The 18,046-nt window shown below is 39.6% G+C and overlaps 2 protein-coding genes across 3 annotated transcripts; both read left to right on the plus strand.

Annotated features, from left to right (window-relative positions):
• Window positions 1-2,082: 2,082 nt before the first annotated feature.
• Window positions 2,083-9,127, plus strand: RB195_011974 (uncharacterized protein; the record flags this gene model as incomplete). Of its 2 annotated transcripts, XM_064193617.1 has the most annotated exons (9): window positions 2,083-2,238; window positions 6,002-6,145; window positions 6,216-6,298; window positions 6,361-6,481; window positions 6,577-6,694; window positions 6,767-6,913; window positions 8,738-8,776; window positions 8,856-8,886; window positions 9,046-9,127. In XM_064193617.1, 9 exons carry the CDS (start codon window positions 2,083-2,085, stop codon window positions 9,125-9,127), a joined length of 921 nt encoding a protein of 306 aa, XP_064051199.1. The 2 variants fall into 2 exon arrangements, with proteins under 2 accessions (XP_064051199.1, XP_064051200.1); XM_064193616.1 differs by lacking the exon at window positions 9,046-9,127 and adding an exon at window positions 5,882-5,941 and having other exon boundaries at window positions 8,738-8,874.
• Window positions 9,128-10,032: 905 nt separating this feature from the next.
• On the plus strand, window positions 10,033-16,389 carry RB195_011975 (uncharacterized protein; the record flags this gene model as incomplete). Its single annotated transcript, XM_013444586.2, has 5 exons — window positions 10,033-10,103; window positions 13,206-13,246; window positions 13,313-13,384; window positions 13,590-13,739; window positions 16,196-16,389. 5 exons carry the CDS (start codon window positions 10,033-10,035, stop codon window positions 16,387-16,389), a joined length of 528 nt encoding a protein of 175 aa, XP_013300040.2.
• Window positions 16,390-18,046: the final 1,657 nt, after the last annotated feature.

The raw sequence follows: 18,046 nt of genomic DNA on the forward strand, positions 1-18,046 counted from the left end.
AGTAGAAGACGTCGTAGGGAAACGAGATCAGCGGAACCACCTCTGTATTCACAATCTACGACCCGATGTAGGTCTATCCCAACGAAAATCCACACCACGCGAGATTCATGGGGTGATGCCTCTAAGTACCTGTTCATTTAAATCGGATGTTTCAATAATAATAGTTAAAAGGAACGATAAAAAAAATTGGTTAGATAAAAAAAATCGGCCATGTTTTTAATATTCAGGGGCACTATCTCCATTCTATCAAAGTCCTTTAAATGCTTCTAATCATCCTAAACACAACTTACAATCTTCTAGATGAAGAAAAAAGAAAACAAAAATTACAGGGAAAAATCCGTAAAAGGCATTCGAATCATTCCATTGGCAAAGTAGCATAAATAAATCAAATCTCTCTCCTAATACTAAGAAAAAGTTTCAGCATAAATAATTATTTTAAAGAAACAATGCCGAACAAATAAATAAGTAAACAAACAAATAAATAAATAAATATATGAGGATAAGGAATCGAAAGAATGTTAGGCACATATTGAAGTGATGAGATGTTAGTAGATTACAATACTGTTCAACTGAGAGGACAGCACTTTGGGTGCGGGCAGCGACGACTGGGGGAAACTGTCCCAAACGGGCAGACAAAGCGTGAAACCAACGGGAAGCGGCAAAACATGGTGCAGTTTAGCACCGTTCGTGAAAGTTGTCAGCATATTACAACGTCAATGGGAGTTGCACACATCATTGGTGTACCTAAAATACGTTAGTGATGAAATACCTTGAGCGCAAAGCCAAGATAGCACATCAGAATTTTTTTTTCAAAGATGAAGGAACGAGAGAAATGAGAAAAATTGAAAGAAGCACGACCTTTAGATAAGTAATCTTTCGAAAAAAAAAGGGATGAAGCCAACAGTACTTCAAGTATGGAATGCAAAAAAAAAGAAATGTGACATCGCTAAGGTCTTAGACCAGCTATGAGAAAACTCAGACTTTGTTTTCCTTCGGCGCCAAAATTTTCAAGAAGAACTTTTATCGAAACAAGGGCACTGTTAATTGCGTAATTCAGTGGAGTTTGGAGGACAGCAAAATTCTGTATTCTTTACTTTAGGAACTACTCGAGTTATTTTACTTATTATATTTAGATGGGCCGTCTTCACTAGACGTCCCCAGCATATTTTTTTGACTCATTTCGTTCGCTCGCCATTGTCATCCAAGATGTTCTCAAATTTCTTGAGTGACATTGATGAGGTTCTTCAACCGTATCCACCTGAACCCTCAGCTGGTTCATCCGTGCAGCGAACGAATCGCCCCATCTCGTCGGCGGTCTTCCTCGAGGGTGTTTAGCACCTCTTAAAATTCACTCTGGCGTTCTTTCAGTTCACCTATTGTCGATTCCTCCCATAATATGACCGGGTCATCTATGTTCTGCTTTCGACATGTATTCGTCTGAGGAGAGGGGACATTCGTTTTAAGTCTGCGAAGACTGGCTAGATGTGTGCGGCGGATTGAACTTCGGAAACATCTTTCAAGGGCTCTATGGATAGTAAGTAGCTTCCTAAACGTGGTTGCCCAATCCTCCGCTGAAGTTGAACAGAGCGCTGGAAGAACTACCGAGTCAAACAGATGGGCACGAAGCTCATGGTTCGTCAGTTGATCCCTAGCATTCTGCCAGATGATGACATGATGCCCATGTTGCTCTCATCCTTCTATTCAGTTGGACATACTATAAACGTGAATTCAGTTCAATTCCTTCCTTTCAATTCCTTCACGTTTATAGTATGTCCAAATCGTTTTCCAAATTTATGGAACTTCCAACTCTCTGGAGAAAGTACAGCACAAAAAACTCAATATCTTGATGAACTCAATATCTCAATATCTGTGATCAGTGCAGTTTTTGCACCGACTTCTCGGATGAACTATGACGTAGAATGACGAGGTATGAGAGAAAACCTTCTTTATCTGAATGATGATTCTGGTGACTAATCGTTTGAATCATCAATCAATCAGATTGCATCCTCCCAGTGTGCGCTGTATAGCGTTAGTGTTCATTCTTCGTCTGTGTTCTGCTAATCTACTGCTTGAACGATTGGAATGGCAGCAGCTAACGATTCAGGAACGAAAGTGCTCTCCTATCCGATTTTCGGCCTTCGTAACAAGTATTTGGAGGATGCCGATGATGATTTTCTCTATCATTTCGGATTTGGAATCAAAACTGTGGATATCCCTAAGGTGTTTGGAGATACTAAGGTTTGGCCTTTTTAATGAAAGTAATAATGAATAATGCCTTTCTGTTAATGAAACAACTCGTGAAAAGAAGTCAGTTGTTAGCATTCTTAAAAATTACCTCTATTCACGTGTTCTCTTCTTTCTCTACCGTGAATTTACTTATTTGGGCCGGATAAATTCTAGAATAACAACTAAATTATAATGACATCTTCTGCAACATCTCTGCTCCTGTTGTTGGTTCATTTGTTCCAGCAGCACCGGTAATATTTCCATTTGTCCGTGCAACGGTTGTCCAATGGTTTCCCTTCTCGCGAGGGATCCAAAGATCTTCCTTCGAAAGACTTTGTAAAAAGGTATGACCATCGGGTCGGCAATCTTCCTGCAGTGCCATATCGCGTGGTATTCAGTCACTTACAGCTCTGGGAGAGTGATTGTTGTTGAAACGGAGTTGCGTTCAACCCATCTTCTCTGATTTTCGCTTTGCAGGTGTGAACATTGAAGCGAGGGCAGGCATTATCGGCGTTCTGCAAGGTGGAAAGTAGATATCAGTATGACGTATATCAGGAACTAATGCAGTTAATGGTGGTTAAGCAGTTATCATATCAAGGAAAAAAGTAACAATTTTTCCATCGAAAACAGCAGAAGTTATTATAGGTACATGTTCAAGTGCAGATCCGAAAATGGGGATAGTAATTGAGATATAAGATATAATGACAACGCAAATGATTGAAAGTAACAACAATGATTGACATGCAAACAAGTAGTCCAAGACTGAATGCTATCCAAAATAGTGAACAAAATATTATGCACATGTGTTCAAAACAGCTAAAGTGACTGAACTAGACAGGAGAGAGATCGTCATACGCTTGAAAAGCATTAATAGATCTCCGTAAGTGAGACACCATACCATTCCCATAGTCGATTTGCTCCACAGCGAAAACAATGAGGCGTGAGTCGACGTTGCTCCAACCCACCTCCCAATAGTGCTTTCTGGATGCCATGCCGAGATTCAAAAGGCAGTCGAACATGGGCAATAAGTGCTTTCTGGATTAAGCGGGCCATGTTTTCCTTTGAGAGATCTTTCACTCTTGATTTTGAAGATAAAATCAGACGCTTCAAAATGCGAGCGACCTCTACAGTACGAGTTCCATGATTCTTGTGAGCTGTAATAACATCAAAATGCCAGCGTTGTTCCGTACTCAATTTAATCGGTTTTGGTCTTCCTAATGAACAGCCAACACGCTGAGTTTTCATGATACATTTTCAGTGCAAGGGGATCAATTTCACTAATCTAAGGAGAGGTGGAGAAGAAAATTCTGAAATAAGTTGCCTTGTATTTAGCGAAGTATTGTATCTATTCCCTTGTATCCGTGAATGTACTCTACTGTTCTTTTCTCTTCTTATCCTACTCGAAAAATTGCGAAGGTGGCTGGGGCACTCAGCACTCGTCAAGCCGAAGTGGTTATTCCTATCCGTAATCCTTGATCACGCCTTTTATTTTGCAAAAGCTTACCGCTCGCAAAAAAGAACAAAAAAAGAGGACTTTTACGGAGAGACTATTACGAAATCATCCCAATTGGCCTAACCCGTGCTCATATCAATCCAATACAGCAATACCAAAGACCACTCAAATATTCTACAACCCTTTTGAATTTTATAGCGACACAGCGGAATTTTAAAACCCAGAAAGGGAGTTGGAATGGAAAAAAGAGACATTAGCAAAAGCGGTATGGAATTAGAGACATGGTTTGCCAAAAGTAAAAGAGTTGAGGAACTTCCTGAGAACTAGTGACCCTGTATGAAAAATAACTCGTTTTAGTCTCAGGAAGCTGCTCATTTCTTTGTTGGAGAGGCAATAATTAATTAGAAGGCCAAATCGGGAAACAAAAAAATTTACTCAAGCAATTTCAAGTTATGTAACAACTCTTTGGAATTAAATAAGGAGGAATCCACCAAAAAACTCGGGACTCCATAAGGATCTCACTCCCTTGGAAAAATCATCAGTTGCACTGTCTTTCTCGCAGAACGTTTAGAAACAAATCGTGAACATTTAGTTCAAGTGTGCTAGCAATCATGTCTACATGCAGACATCCCAAACCTTTCGCAGTTCCTCAAAAATGAAGTATAAAATTGACCAGTCATCTGAGTCTATCAAACTGGAGGTGTTTTTCGCCTCTAAATCAAACTCACAAAGTATCCAAGTGAATTTAGACTTAAGATGAAAAACTTTTAATAGCTTCCATATTTCTTCCACAATCATTAGTACTATCACTATTCAAAGCCGCTGCTTGATTATTACAACATCACATGATCTCATAGATATAATATATCTGGAGAAGTTCTTTACTCCTTCTAGAGCTAAGTTTACATAAAGAACTAAACGACTCTAACATAGATGTAGGTAGATGAGATAAAGAAAGTACTTCATATGAAAGACTCAAATGAAATTTAGCTTCAACTCCAAAATCTGAAAGGTCAGAGCAAAACCATTAGAACATGATTCAAGTCAACTGGCAAATCAATGGAACCCAAAGAAGATTTGAAAGGCGAGCAACTTCATAGTTCGCACTTTTCCTTTCCATTTAAAGGCCGTTGGTAAAACAACGCCGTGGGCTCACTCCGTTTCTCCGTAAATGCAGAAATGACTTTCAATATTTCCTTCAACCCTGAAGGAATAATCAGATCGCTGAACGCTACGTTGCCTCGCCATCTTCGTCTATAGTAGAGAGACGCTTCTCTACTGTTCAATAATCCAATTGTTAGGGAAATAGGCTTATTTCTAATCTCAGGAGTTACGCCTATTCTTTAAAACAACCGCACGAACCAAATAACCAAACCTGGTAAACTTCAGCAGCGGTCTCCAGGAACACTTTTCTGCGGTTACAGTAAGGCCTGCTTCGAGTATCTCTATGAGTAACTAACCACTTTCACTGTTTCCTCGCACACGTGTGCGGAACTAGACTATATCAGGACATCGTATAAATTTAGATCGCTACAAATGGTCTTGTGACTCATTACTTACGCAGAAACTGTCCCACAAAATTGGTAGAGACAAATATAGAAAGCTCTGGAATGCCCGAAAAGAAGTAAATTGCAAATTCTACAATCCCAGCGAAAACCTACTGAGTTTAGAAACTTCTTAATGCCCATTCTAACATAATAATAACCAAGGTGCAAATCAAATAATGCCATGAATCCACTTTTTGTTAATAGTGGTAAAATTGTGGTTACATCTTCATATTTTACTCGCTTTCCAGAAAGTATTTATTGCAAAAAGATATATCTAAATTCAGACGCAGTTGGCATGATCCCCACTTTCTCGCATTCCGGCTTAACCACTTTCGAATGTCGACGAACTTCAGGAAACGCTTAATTTTTTGATCTACAAAATCATGATATTTGATAACTGAAAAACAATTTAAAATTAAATTGTGGATTTCAAAGATGTTCATGGGTTCTAGCGGTGGGAGTTTTCGGCTCTGAAGTAAGATGAAACCACAAAAAAAAAAAAAGCTATTTGGCACTGTTTAGGGCGCCGAAACGCCACCAAAAATGATAAAGGATTCAACCCCGCGTCCGACTCAACTTAAGAATACAGATACTGAATCAACAATAACAGTTTCTTCTATTGAATGAACTAGTCTGTTTAGCGTCTTGTTAATAGTTCAGCAAATATCAAAAAGGATCACGGGATCAGATGGGAGGTTTCATTACTATTTTTGAGGTTTATATTTATTCTTTACTTTTTTTTACTATTGCTCGCTATAATCACAAACGCTTGTAGTTTGTCTGCACTGGCGGTTCATCAACAAGAATGAAACTATACGCTGAGTGGTTCTCGAAGGAATGCGGTCTCGAATGCAGTGAAAATCTCTCAAGAACTGATCGTTTTGTACTGTACAAAACTGGCAAAGTGATATGGGTTAATGTAAGTTTACTAGCTGTTGAAAATTATCGAGACCTCTTGTTCTTCTTTTCAAGAAAAAATTTCTTTTCAGCACGGCATGGGAAGTCCATCACTGAGTATTTTGCTCGTTGAAATGCTAAAAATTATGCATCACGCTAAAGCAGAAGATGTCAAGTGAGACATTTCGTTGAATTTTTTTTTTTCGCCATCGTCGCTAAATATCGAATATTCTACAGATTTATTCGTGTGGGAACTTCTGGAGGAGTTGGGGTTGAGCCAGGTACAGTAGTCGTTACCACAGGCGTAATGAATGGTGAACTTACCGATAAATACGTTCAATGGATAAACGGAAAAAAAGTTAGTCTAGATGTTGCAAACTTATAAAACAGGGATGTCTCGAATTTAGAAACTATTGACTGCGAAGCGTTTTAGCCGCAGGGCACTCATTCCAGGTAGAGCGCGATACCTGGCTTGACGAAGATCTTCGCAAAGAACTCATAGCAGTAGCTTCAGAAAAGAAAATCCCTGTAGAAGCTGGTCTTACTCTTTGTGCTGATGATTTTTACGAAGGTAAGTTGTAGGAAATTTCCCACTTAGAAGTATTCTACATCATTTTATTTAATAAAACAACGCTTTTTTCAGGCCAGATGCGTCTTGACGGGTTCTTTTGCGAATATAAAGCAGATGACAAATTTGATTTCCTTAACAAGATATATGAGAAAGGTGTGCGAAACTTTGAAATGGAATGCACATGTTTTGCGTCAATGACATATCGTGCTGGTGTGAAAGGTAAGCAAAAGTCTCTTAAAGGCATCACCCCACGAATCTGAGGTAGTGCAGATTTCAGGTGGAGTATTCTTACAAGGGATGGTAGATTATGGAGAGGAGGGTGATTCCGTCCATTTCTTCCTAATTACCGTAAAAAACGGCCCGGAAGATCCGACGCCACACAAGGCTGACGCGCTCCAATCGAACGCGTTGTAGAAAATAGCGGGCCGGAACGCCCGAAACCGTATCTTCCGGGCCGTTTTTTTACGGCAATTTGGAAGTGGACGGAATCACCCCCTCTTCGTAATCTACAGTATGCGAATACTCCACCTGAAATCCGTACCACCTCAGATTCGTGGAGTGATGACTTTAAAACCTGATGAGTGCAGAATCCCGTAGTTGCGTATAAGCGTACAACTAATTTCTCAAAGTGAAGTAGAACCTCGCTGCTCGTGGAGCATTATCTCGTTTGATGGAAAACTTCACTCCCCTCCGCCTGCAGGAGCTAGATTCATCCTGCAACCGCTTACACAAGCGCACCACGTTTCAAATCTTTGACGCAACCATACAAGTATTAGGTGAAGTAAAAACTTCTGGGTGTTTTCGCTAGATGTCTTTGGTGAGCCATGATTGATGAATGTAAAGATCAAATCATACTATATAGCAGTTTCTAGTCGACATTACGTTTAAAAAAAAGGTTCTTTCCTAGTCTTCGGTTCGGTAGAACAAGTTGGGCGTTGCAGCGTTTCAAAATGGCGGTAGAAAGAAAAAGAAGATTCGATACATTCTTCAGTACCAGTATGACCAAGGTGAAAAGATGGAACATATGGGCAAAAAATTTGTGTCGTTTATGAACAAAATACGGTATCGAATGCAACAGCAAAGTAGTGGCTTTAACGATTCCTTTTCGGTAATATGGACGTTGAACATGACTCAAGCACACTGTGGTATGCCAAACGTCGAAAGTGTCGATAAATTATGGAAGTCATCAGGTTGGACCGCTATGTGAACAGACATTCTATTGCCTAGGAACTAAAGGATACCCAGAAAACCGTTTGGAACCATTTTCATAAGGCTAGTCTCAAGAAAAACCTCGAAGTATGAGAGCTACACGAATTGACGCAAAAGAATCTTCTTTGCTGGAATTTAATGAAATCGACTCATTTTTGAAGCGGATAATGAGCGGCGATGAGAAATGGATCACACCTGAGAACAAAAGCTGTGTGTTTGGTGGGTTTCGAAGGGAATCATCCTCTATGAGCTCCTCCCATCGGTCTAAGCACCCAGTTCGGGCTTTTACTGTCAACAACTGACCAGAGTGAAGCAATCGACCAGAATCGGCCTGTTCCATTAAAATAACCAGGTCGCACCCAACTTTAACGACGTGTCAGAAGCTCCGAGAGCTTGAATGGATGGTTCTACCGCACCCGCCGTTTAGTCCAGATCTGGCACCAAGCGACAATCACCTTTTCAAGCATTCGCAAAAATTTCTTGATCGTACAAAACTGGCCTCAAGAGAAGCTTCTGAAAATGAGGAGCTCAACTTTTCTACCAATTAGGATGAGGACTTCTTCAATTGCGGAATTATCAAATCGGCACCAAGATGGACAAAAATTGTGGAACAAAAGGGCGCATATTTTATTAAAATTGGTTAGTCCTAACTATGTTAATTTCATCTTCGGAATAAAACGATGAGCGAAAAAAGGCGCTCAAAACTTTTTACTTCACCTTTAGAGTTTGACTTCATTTCTCCAACGGGACCGGGTCTCGTTAATTTCTGTTGCTCAAACGTTAATATTTAATGAATATCTGAAGAGAACTATTAACTGTACTCAATTATTTCAGCGGCGATTGTCTGTGTGGCGATGCTGAATCGCATGGAAGGTGATCAAGTGAATATTGAACACGATCAATACATTGAATATGAGGAACGACCTTTCCGTGTGGTCACTGCACTTATTAGAAGACAACTTGGATACTGATCAGAACGCAATGTTAGCTTCATTGTATCATTAGAGTTGTAGTATTTTATACTGTGCATATTCCAAACTTCCGCATGTTTTGTTTTGAAAGGTCATGGAAGCAAAACTTCATTATTTCCTAATGGCTATGTGCTAGTACTCGACCAAACGATGTTGTTTCTACTTTTGTAGACTAGTGCGACCATGCAAAAGCTACTGTGTCCGAACCATTGCTTCGTTCTTCCGTGTCGTCGCGTCGTACTGCTCCACATAAGTGCCACCACCTACTCTATTGCCATTATTAGAGATTTGGATCTGATCGCCATGTCACTTAACTGTTTTATATTCCCTTCATTGTGCATTTGCCATATTCCTTCACATCCATCAAAATGTCCTATGTTGTCCTCAACCGTTTACTGTTCGGAGGAAGAAAAATGGAAAATAAAAACATTTATATAGATATATATGCGTAAATATAAATTCATATACTTATAAATAAAGGAGAAAAAAGTAAAGTAGTAGTGGAAAAAAGTACCTATAAATATAGAACTAAAATTAACGTCCATGTAATGAAGGATAAAGGATAAAGTGTCTGGCTTTAATTAATCCACTTGGGATGCGCCACCACGTTTACTTCAATTCAGAATCGTTTGAGGTTTACGAACATGTAAGTGCCCTATAAAATGACTTGCGGGTGCTAGTCAGTGTTTTTATCCTCTCAAACAGGTCTGGTGCCAGTTTATCAATCCTGGGAGGGGGGATGAAAGGCTCGGTGAGCAATTGAGCAGACTCAAACTTCCGATCGATCGTACATACAGCGGAACTTCTAAGCGACTTCGCTACACCCTACGCTACAAACTTTAGGCAACAAATGTATCAAAATGAGTTAAATGCAAATTTTATTTAAATGGGGAAGGGTATTCAAGTTTTTTTTTCACTCATTTCAACTTTGAATAACTTACTAAAATCTCGCGTAATGCTGTGCTTTTATTTAAATAAAAAAAACGCGCGTACAACAAGTAATTCTTTCTTCTATTTGTTGATCCCGAGCGCGATTGGGAGAGAAGAATGATGTCATTCTCGTTTATCTCGCGAGAAGACAGTCGTGAACGCGTTCACTTTCGCGGTTCATCCTAGTTACAGTGTAAATTGTTCCGTTTCGCCGTCAAATCTCGAACGATGACCACTATTAACTCAAATGATTCGTTGCTCGCACGTGGTTATCGCTCTGGTGTTGGCCACCATCCAAGGTTTGACCTTTCTTTCGCCTTTTCTAGTTCTAAAAACCTTAAATATCCAGCAAGATCCAACTGGGAGAGAAAAAGATCTTTTGTGGGTTACCGGTCTAGGGGTATTCAATAAATATATCAATTCGACTGCATATATTTCATGTTTTTATTTTCAGGACCTGCATTGGCAAGACATGGAGGAGGAGGTACGTTTGGCTGACTCCATTCACCTAGCAGCTTCCAACTTGGAGTGACTAGTTTTGCAAGAAAGAGGTAGAAAAAGAAAAAGGCTGAAAAGTTGCGGAAAGTTACAGAAAGCGAGTCGAAGAATGCTGTATATGTCAGAGTCGCCTCAAAATTCTTCTACTGGATTTGTTTACGGTGCTCATCGCCAGCACAGCCCGCATTACCACTTTATAAGTCAGAACAGTATACGCCTAAGGTTGTTCTCACAACTCTTTGTTTCTTTGCTTAGAGTCAGTCACCTTGACCACCTCGATCACCTTGACTCCCGCTGTTCGTCGATTTGCTCGAGCGGGTGCCAGTAATACTTCCATTTCTTCCGATCGCGTGTGAAAGTGCTTTCTACTTTCGCATAGGACACGAAGAGCATCAAATTTCTGTTTCAAGGACATTGTAAAGAAGTCTGACCACCGGGTCGGCGGGTTTCCTGTAGTGTGTTTAATATCAGTTGGTTGGAACCCGGTCACTCACGGCTCTGGTCTTAAGATTGCCATTGAAACGCATCACTTATTCAATCCAAATTATTTTGCTTTCTTTGGCAAGAACGGGGACGTCTCCAATCTTTGATCCGACGTAGTACAGAACTTAGAATCCGCACCTCCACTTGTGTGAACCATGTAGCACCGCTAGCATCACCCTTTCAATTGAGCATTCAATAACGCTGACCGCACTTTTTTCCTGCTTCCAAAGTGCCCAGATTTCTGAAGCATAGGTTAAAGCAGGAAATACGCTGCTGTTAAAGTGGTGACTAGCGGGTTCTTGGTTCCTTCACTACATCCTCGATGCTCTTATACGTGCTCATTTCTTCCTGATTAGCTCAGGGGTCAGGTCGTTCTTCATGTTTTTCCCCGGATCAGATAAATACAGCTCGTCCTCTCGGATATGCTATTCCGTTGAGCGTAAATGAGACATCGAAAACCCATCTATTTGTCATGAACATCGTCTTTCGCAGATTCAGACCAGTGCTAATACGTGCTTCCAATTTGGGCAGAATTCATTCCGCTTGGTTGATGGTACATGTTGTCAGAACGATGTCGTCAGCAAAGCTCAGATGATGCAGCTGCCGACCATCAGCCTTCACTCACGTGTCGTACCATTCCAGCATTTATGTCTTGCATAGAAAAAAGTATATGCAAAATAGCAGTTGCCTACAATAGCACCAAGATAAGTTCACTGCCTCCATGAGAGCTTATTTTCGTTTTTGTAAGCATAGAATTTCAAGACAACCTTCGTGCAATCTTCCTCACCTGTTCCGTCTTAAGAAGTATATATCACTGTGAAGAATGAGCGCTATTTTCCTTGTAAGCATATAAAAAGACCTCACAGTTTCTGAGATTCTGAGCAGAACAGTGCCTATAGAACAAATTCTCTAACAGTGTAAAATTAACTTAAAGCGAAAAAAAATGTTATTGGTGGTCAGCATTTCGTAGATAGGGCTTGTTCCTAACACTTCGCCATTTTTGGAGGAAAAAGAGCCTGAAAAGAGGTTTTGGGATACAAACGAAAGAGTATTGCCTAGAACGTTTCTAGTCTTTTTGTTTCGCCCTATAGTAGTTCTGTATAGGTCATAGTGGACATCACGGTGGGCATAGTCACGGTGGTCACCATCATCATTACCACCACCACCACCACAGGTATGTTAGCTTATATTAATATATTTTCATTTACTTATAGTATACCTTGGTGCAAACCAAGCCTTTCATCCCTCCTGTATCGATAAATTAGTACCAGGATTCTTTAGCAGGATAAAACAACGGCTTGATCATCGGCTGGCACCGCATCGTCATTCTATAGGCCATTTACACGTTTGGAAACTTTAAGCAATTCTGAGTTAAAGTGAACGTTGTGCCGCATCCCAAATGGATTGATACGCCAGTGACGTTATCCTTTTTTACGTTATAAAGCAATGTAAAAGAGAAACAATTGTTTCTCAGCGCCCAATTAAAAAAGTAGTGTGACCAAGTAAGTATGAAGTAAATCTAATAGCATATTAACCAATATGTTCGTATAAATCCAGTGGGCCGGAGAGTGTGAATCGAAAGGATGCGCAGACGAAAAAGTAGATACGAGAACCATTACGAGATACGAGAACAAGAAAAAGTAGATACCAGAACACAAGGGACGACGCAAAGAACAAGAGCGTTGCGTCCGCAGAGACACAGAACGCATAAAATCGACGAGAGAGCACAGTATGACAAGAGAACGTTATCCTCACGAGTGAAAATCTGTCAAAAACGATAGTAATATGGAGATTGATTACAGTAATAAATCCTATAACGTATAAAAAAAACTTAAGGAAGAAGCGAGAAGATTTATAAAAAAAAAGAAACTTTGATGTTTCCTCATTGGTAAATTTTCTTTAATTGAAGAAAGCAGCAGCACCAGTGCTATGAATTCGAGAAGCATCGAGAACCAACTACCTAAAATCCCGTAAATAAGTCTGCTTTCATTTTTGCTGAAGGACGCATGCTCTTCTGTTACCCTCGCTTTTTTTTTCGTTCCTCGTTTCGTCAAACGCACATACCTATGGGATTTTGGATGATTCAAAATCCCACAAAATCATTTCGAACGAAAAAAAAAGAAGTGAACCTGGATGCTGGCTAACGGACTCGAATGATCTGTGGACAAAAGAATCAGAAAAATAATTCAAAGCCAAACAATTAGAGCCAATTAATCAATTAGTCAATTATTACAAAATTAGAGGTGTGAAAAAGCAATTGCAATCAACCGAATCGCTAAAAAAAATAAACCTTCCTAGGTAGAAAGAATATGAATAAACAAAATAACATGGTGAAATATAATAAATACAAAACATTAGTAAATCCGGTTGGTTTGTTAATCAACGTAAATTTGAAAACGAGAGTTATGTTTTTTTTTCAGTTACGGCTCCAACGGTTTTGGTTCAACAGGTTATCCATTTGGTTAGTTACATATGTCAATAGATTTGCTTTTCTTTTGAAAATATCACCATGAAATATTTCCACAAGGTTCGAGTCCATACTATGGTGGCTACTATGGGTACGGTGGAGGAGGAGGTGGACTTCTTTCGATGTTTGGAGGTGATTTTTAAATAGACGATTATAAAAATAAAATATGTAAACAAATGAATAATAAAATACAAATAAAACAAATGTAAAGAATAAAATAAAATAACATAACAGAAAGCAGATAAAATAAATAATGAAAAATAAATAAATAATGGAAAAAATATTGTTAAAATAGCTTGAAATAACTCTAACACATCAGTTATCATCTGCTTTTAAGGTCTTCTTGGTTTTCGACAGCCGTATTACTCGTCGCCATCGTACTACTATTCCAACTATCAAACGTCACCGTACTATTCCTATTATCAGCCGTCCTCATACTCTTATAATCAACCAGCATACTTCCAGAGAGCAGCATATACGTGCGAAGGTTGGTTAGATGTGTTTATACTCGAAATCAAGAGCATAGGTGCGATGGGAAGGAGTCGGACCCTCGTCAGGTGGATGGAGTCCACCTCATCAGCTGCAGCTTAAAGACATCACTCCACGAATCTGGGGTAGTGCGGGTTTCAGGTGGGTTATGCTTATACGGAGTCGTAGATTATGAAAAGAAGGATGATTCCGTCTATTTCTTCCTAATTGCCGTAAAAAATGGCCCTGAAAATGCGACTTTGAGCGTCCCGGCGCGCTATTTTCTACAAGGAGTTCGACTGGAGCGTGCTAGCCTCGTGCACGCGCCGCATCTTATGGGCCGTTTTTTACGGCAATTAGCAAGAAATGGACGGAATCACTCTTCCTTCCATAATCTACGACCCCGTATAAGAATACTCCACCTGAAATCCGTACCACCTCAGATTCGTGAGGTGATGCCTTTAACTGTAGATGATCTCTTCAATAACTGTCCAAAAGTGAAGAGGGTGGAAGCACCGGGTCCGACTATCGGATGTATGGTCAAGAGAAAAAAGCTCAAAACAACTATTTAAACGCACATGAAGTGTATTCTGATTTTCAAGAGATTTCTTCGATTTTTGACTTTCCTCACTGCACCTCTTACTGTATTACCCAAATAATTACTCGCTCTCATGTTTTTAGACTACTCAGAGTTTATTTTTCTACTCCCCCTCCTCTCTCTCTTTTTCTCTCCCTTCCTGCTCTCTACTCTTAACTTTTATATTCTTGGAAAAAACCTGAAATATGAGAGGGAGGACCGCAAAGGAAACCAAACAAGGGAAAAAAAGAGATTTTCGAAAGAAAAAAACCGGAAAACGATAAATTTCATAGTCTCTCTTTCAAGGTAAGCATAGTGAGTTAGTGCTTTAAACTCCATCTGCAAAGCACTCTCTCTCTCCAGCAGCTGCTGTTTTTTTTTTCCCAGAAAAAAACAAAGAAAAGAAAAAAGATGCCAAAACAAAGGAAACAAGAAAATGATAGAAAGGACGCAGGTAAAAAGCCTAAAACTCAAACCGAGAAATAATACAAAGGAAGCATTTTTTCAATCTGTATTTCATGGTAAATAAAAATATTTAAATCTTTTCTTTCAGTTCAACAGTTTGCGAGCATAAGCGGAACCCAACGACTTTGGTACTGTGTGTGCAGTGGTTCAGCCTCATATCAATACGATGGTTGTACTGCTCCATACTATGGATGATCTCCTTAGCCATTAATGATTGTCGCATTCGCTCATCATTCCAAATTGATATTTTTGTGCAATCTTTGAAAGTTTTAATATCAGATGGATATCTCTAATAGAAAATTTTCTACCATCTCCCGCATTTCTTGTACAACATTTTTCTATCCCATAGAATTTGAAATTTGAAATTACCATTAAATTCAGTTCTTATAGATTGTACGATAGATACTGCGTCTGTGAAAGATGTGTTATGTGATCTTACGGAAAAACAGGTGACTGCGCACAATTGGTGGTAATATATGAGATTGAATACTTGATGTGCAATTTATTTATTTATTTATTTAATTAGTTAGTTATTCACATACACCAATGGTGCACCAGAAAAGAAAGATAAGAAATGGAACACACTTTGTCTGAGTCAGAGAATCTTAGAAAGAAAAAGAAACTACAAACTTTACTGAAACCGGAGCCCAATTTATTGCCAGAGGAAACTGGCGCTGTCTTTTTCTGCAATGCAACTTACGTTGGGGAGAACGGTATACACACTTTGGAGTGAGAATTAGTGAACATATGACAGGAAAACGGTGTAACATGTCGATAACACCACTTGGAAGGCATGAGGTTAAACATGAGGTCCATAAGGGAAACGATTATGATGTGAAATGCGTTATACTGGCTCACGAAACAGAAATATCGACAAGGAAGAGGTTGGAGGCGTTTTGGATTCTTAGAAGAAACTTTCGACAAATAACGCATGAGTTCTTGCCGCTTGTGCCGCTCTGTGACCTATAACTGCCTGATATTGTGCGTGTAGATCAAATCATCTATATCGTCGCTGACGATCCACACACAGGAATATTCATTCACCGGTACACTGAGCGTTCAACCAACCGCTGCACATCCGATGGAACACTACGTATGATTATTTCAATGTATCGTTTCCGTTTTCGCTACCTTGAAGGACTATCGAAACACTGACCCAGAGTGGTGTGACACTAGACGGAATAAACGTACGATTCTTCCAATCAACTTATATTTAGGCTTCTGAAGACGAAGAGGAAGCCGAAACGTCACATAAATAAAGTATAATCGAAAAACCTCGCAGTCACACTTTAAGAAAACAGACAAAAGTATACCGAGGTTTGAAGACACGAGAACGTTTAAATTTTCAGTTCTTGTATGTTCTTGATATCCGCCCACTTAAAAACGCTTAGAGGGAGGATGTAATCTTCGGTAACAACTACTTGTTTCGTCAGGCGGACCTGTTGCACATTGTCGAGCTGACGGTACTCGGATCCCTCGATGGGTAGTTTGCCCGAGATATCACGTCTCACAGGCTGCGGAGAAGTACCGGGTGGATGGGTTCTGCGCGAACTCTCGCTGTGGATCGAGAAGGTTGAACAAAGGCCACGGACGATATGCACCGACAGAGGAGCGGAAACCCGCATAGGACGATGTCATCAGCCCGCCACTTAGAAACAGCATATCACGAAAGTGACGACACTCCGGTCTCTGTTAAAAAATACAGAGTTTCAGTTGTAGATTATGACTACGAGTGCTGCATATCACACTCAGTTCCCCATAATCTCCTAGAAAACGGAGGGAGAACCCCCTTAGTTCCTAGAAGGTGCATCGGAACACTTCACCCTTGTACACGGCCCAACCCTCTCAGTAGTCCGTTCATTTCTTTTTAGCTGTGCAGCCACCTGAAGAGACATAATTGATTTCCGACCGCTTGCTCGTTGATGCGACGCATGTGGGGGGGGAGGGGGCGCGTTCTGACTGACCTCGTAGGAACCGAGGCCATTTCTCTCACCGTTTTTTTTGAAGAGAATTAGAGAAGATTGCGCGTGGCCGCGCTCATACTCGCAAGCGAGAATCTGAATCCTATCATGTCTGGCAGAAGCCCCAACGTCGTCAATTTCATGATATGCTACTTTTAGTAAGTCGAAAATATTCTTGGAACGACACAACGACGAACAAGACTGTACAGAGATTGGCAGAAAAGATACCTTCTTAAGAATTTATCTCTAATTCTTTATTTTTCTTTTCTTCTGATAAGCGCAGAAGGAGATAAAGGAAGATCTCACACTTGAAAATTCAAGAAACCCGAGTGAATTTTGTTTTCGAGAACATTTTAAATACCTTTTCATCCAAATTGATTGTTTCAAATATGTTTAAAAAAACAGTTGAAACAAACAATTAAAAACTGGTCAAGTAGAAAAAATTTAATATTAAGTGTGATTATATTCATCCGATCAATGTCCTTTAAATGCATCATCATAATCACAACTTACAATCTTCTAAAGTAGGAAGAGAAGGAAACGAAAAAATACAGAAAAAAAATCTATTAAAGGCATTCGAATCATTCAATTGGCGAAGGAGGATAAATAAATTAGATCTCTCTTCAATACTAAGTAAAACATTTCAGCATAAATACTTATTAAAAACAAAAACAATTCCGAATAAATATATATGAGGATGAGGAATCGCATGGGAGAATGTTAGGCACATATTGAAGTGATGAGATGTTAATTAATAGATTACAATACTGTGCAACGGGGAGGTCAACAGCACTTTGGCTGCGACCGACGACGACTGGGGGAAACGGTATGAAACGAGCAGACAAAGTGTGAAATCCGTCGGGAAAAAATGGCAAAATATCGTGTAATTTAGCACCGTTCATGGAAGTTCACAGTATATCACAACACTCAACTGGGAGACACATGCATACACATTATTGGCGGCGTATCTTGAACACGTTGGTGATGAAATGCCTCGAGCACAAAGATAGCACATATGAAAATTTTGGGGAAACGAAGGAACGAAAGAAATGAGAAGAAAAAGTAAAGGGGAATACGTCGTCAAAATAAACAATCCTTCAAAGAAAAATACGAAAACAACACTACTTCAAGTAAAGAATGCAAAAAAAAAGAAGAAAAAAGAAAAAAGAAACAGATGTGACATCGTCAAGGTCCTAGAGCAGTTGTTAAAAAATACTGCTACTTTTTTTTGTTCAGTGCTCAGATTTTTGATAAGAAAAAAAACCTTTTCATGGAAAAAAGGTACCATTAATTTTGTACTTCAGTGGATTTTTACGGACAAGA

This window comes from Necator americanus, chromosome III (genome assembly GCF_031761385.1).
Source record: "Necator americanus strain Aroian chromosome III, whole genome shotgun sequence".
NCBI classification, from domain to species: Eukaryota; Metazoa; Nematoda; class Chromadorea; order Rhabditida; family Ancylostomatidae; genus Necator; species Necator americanus.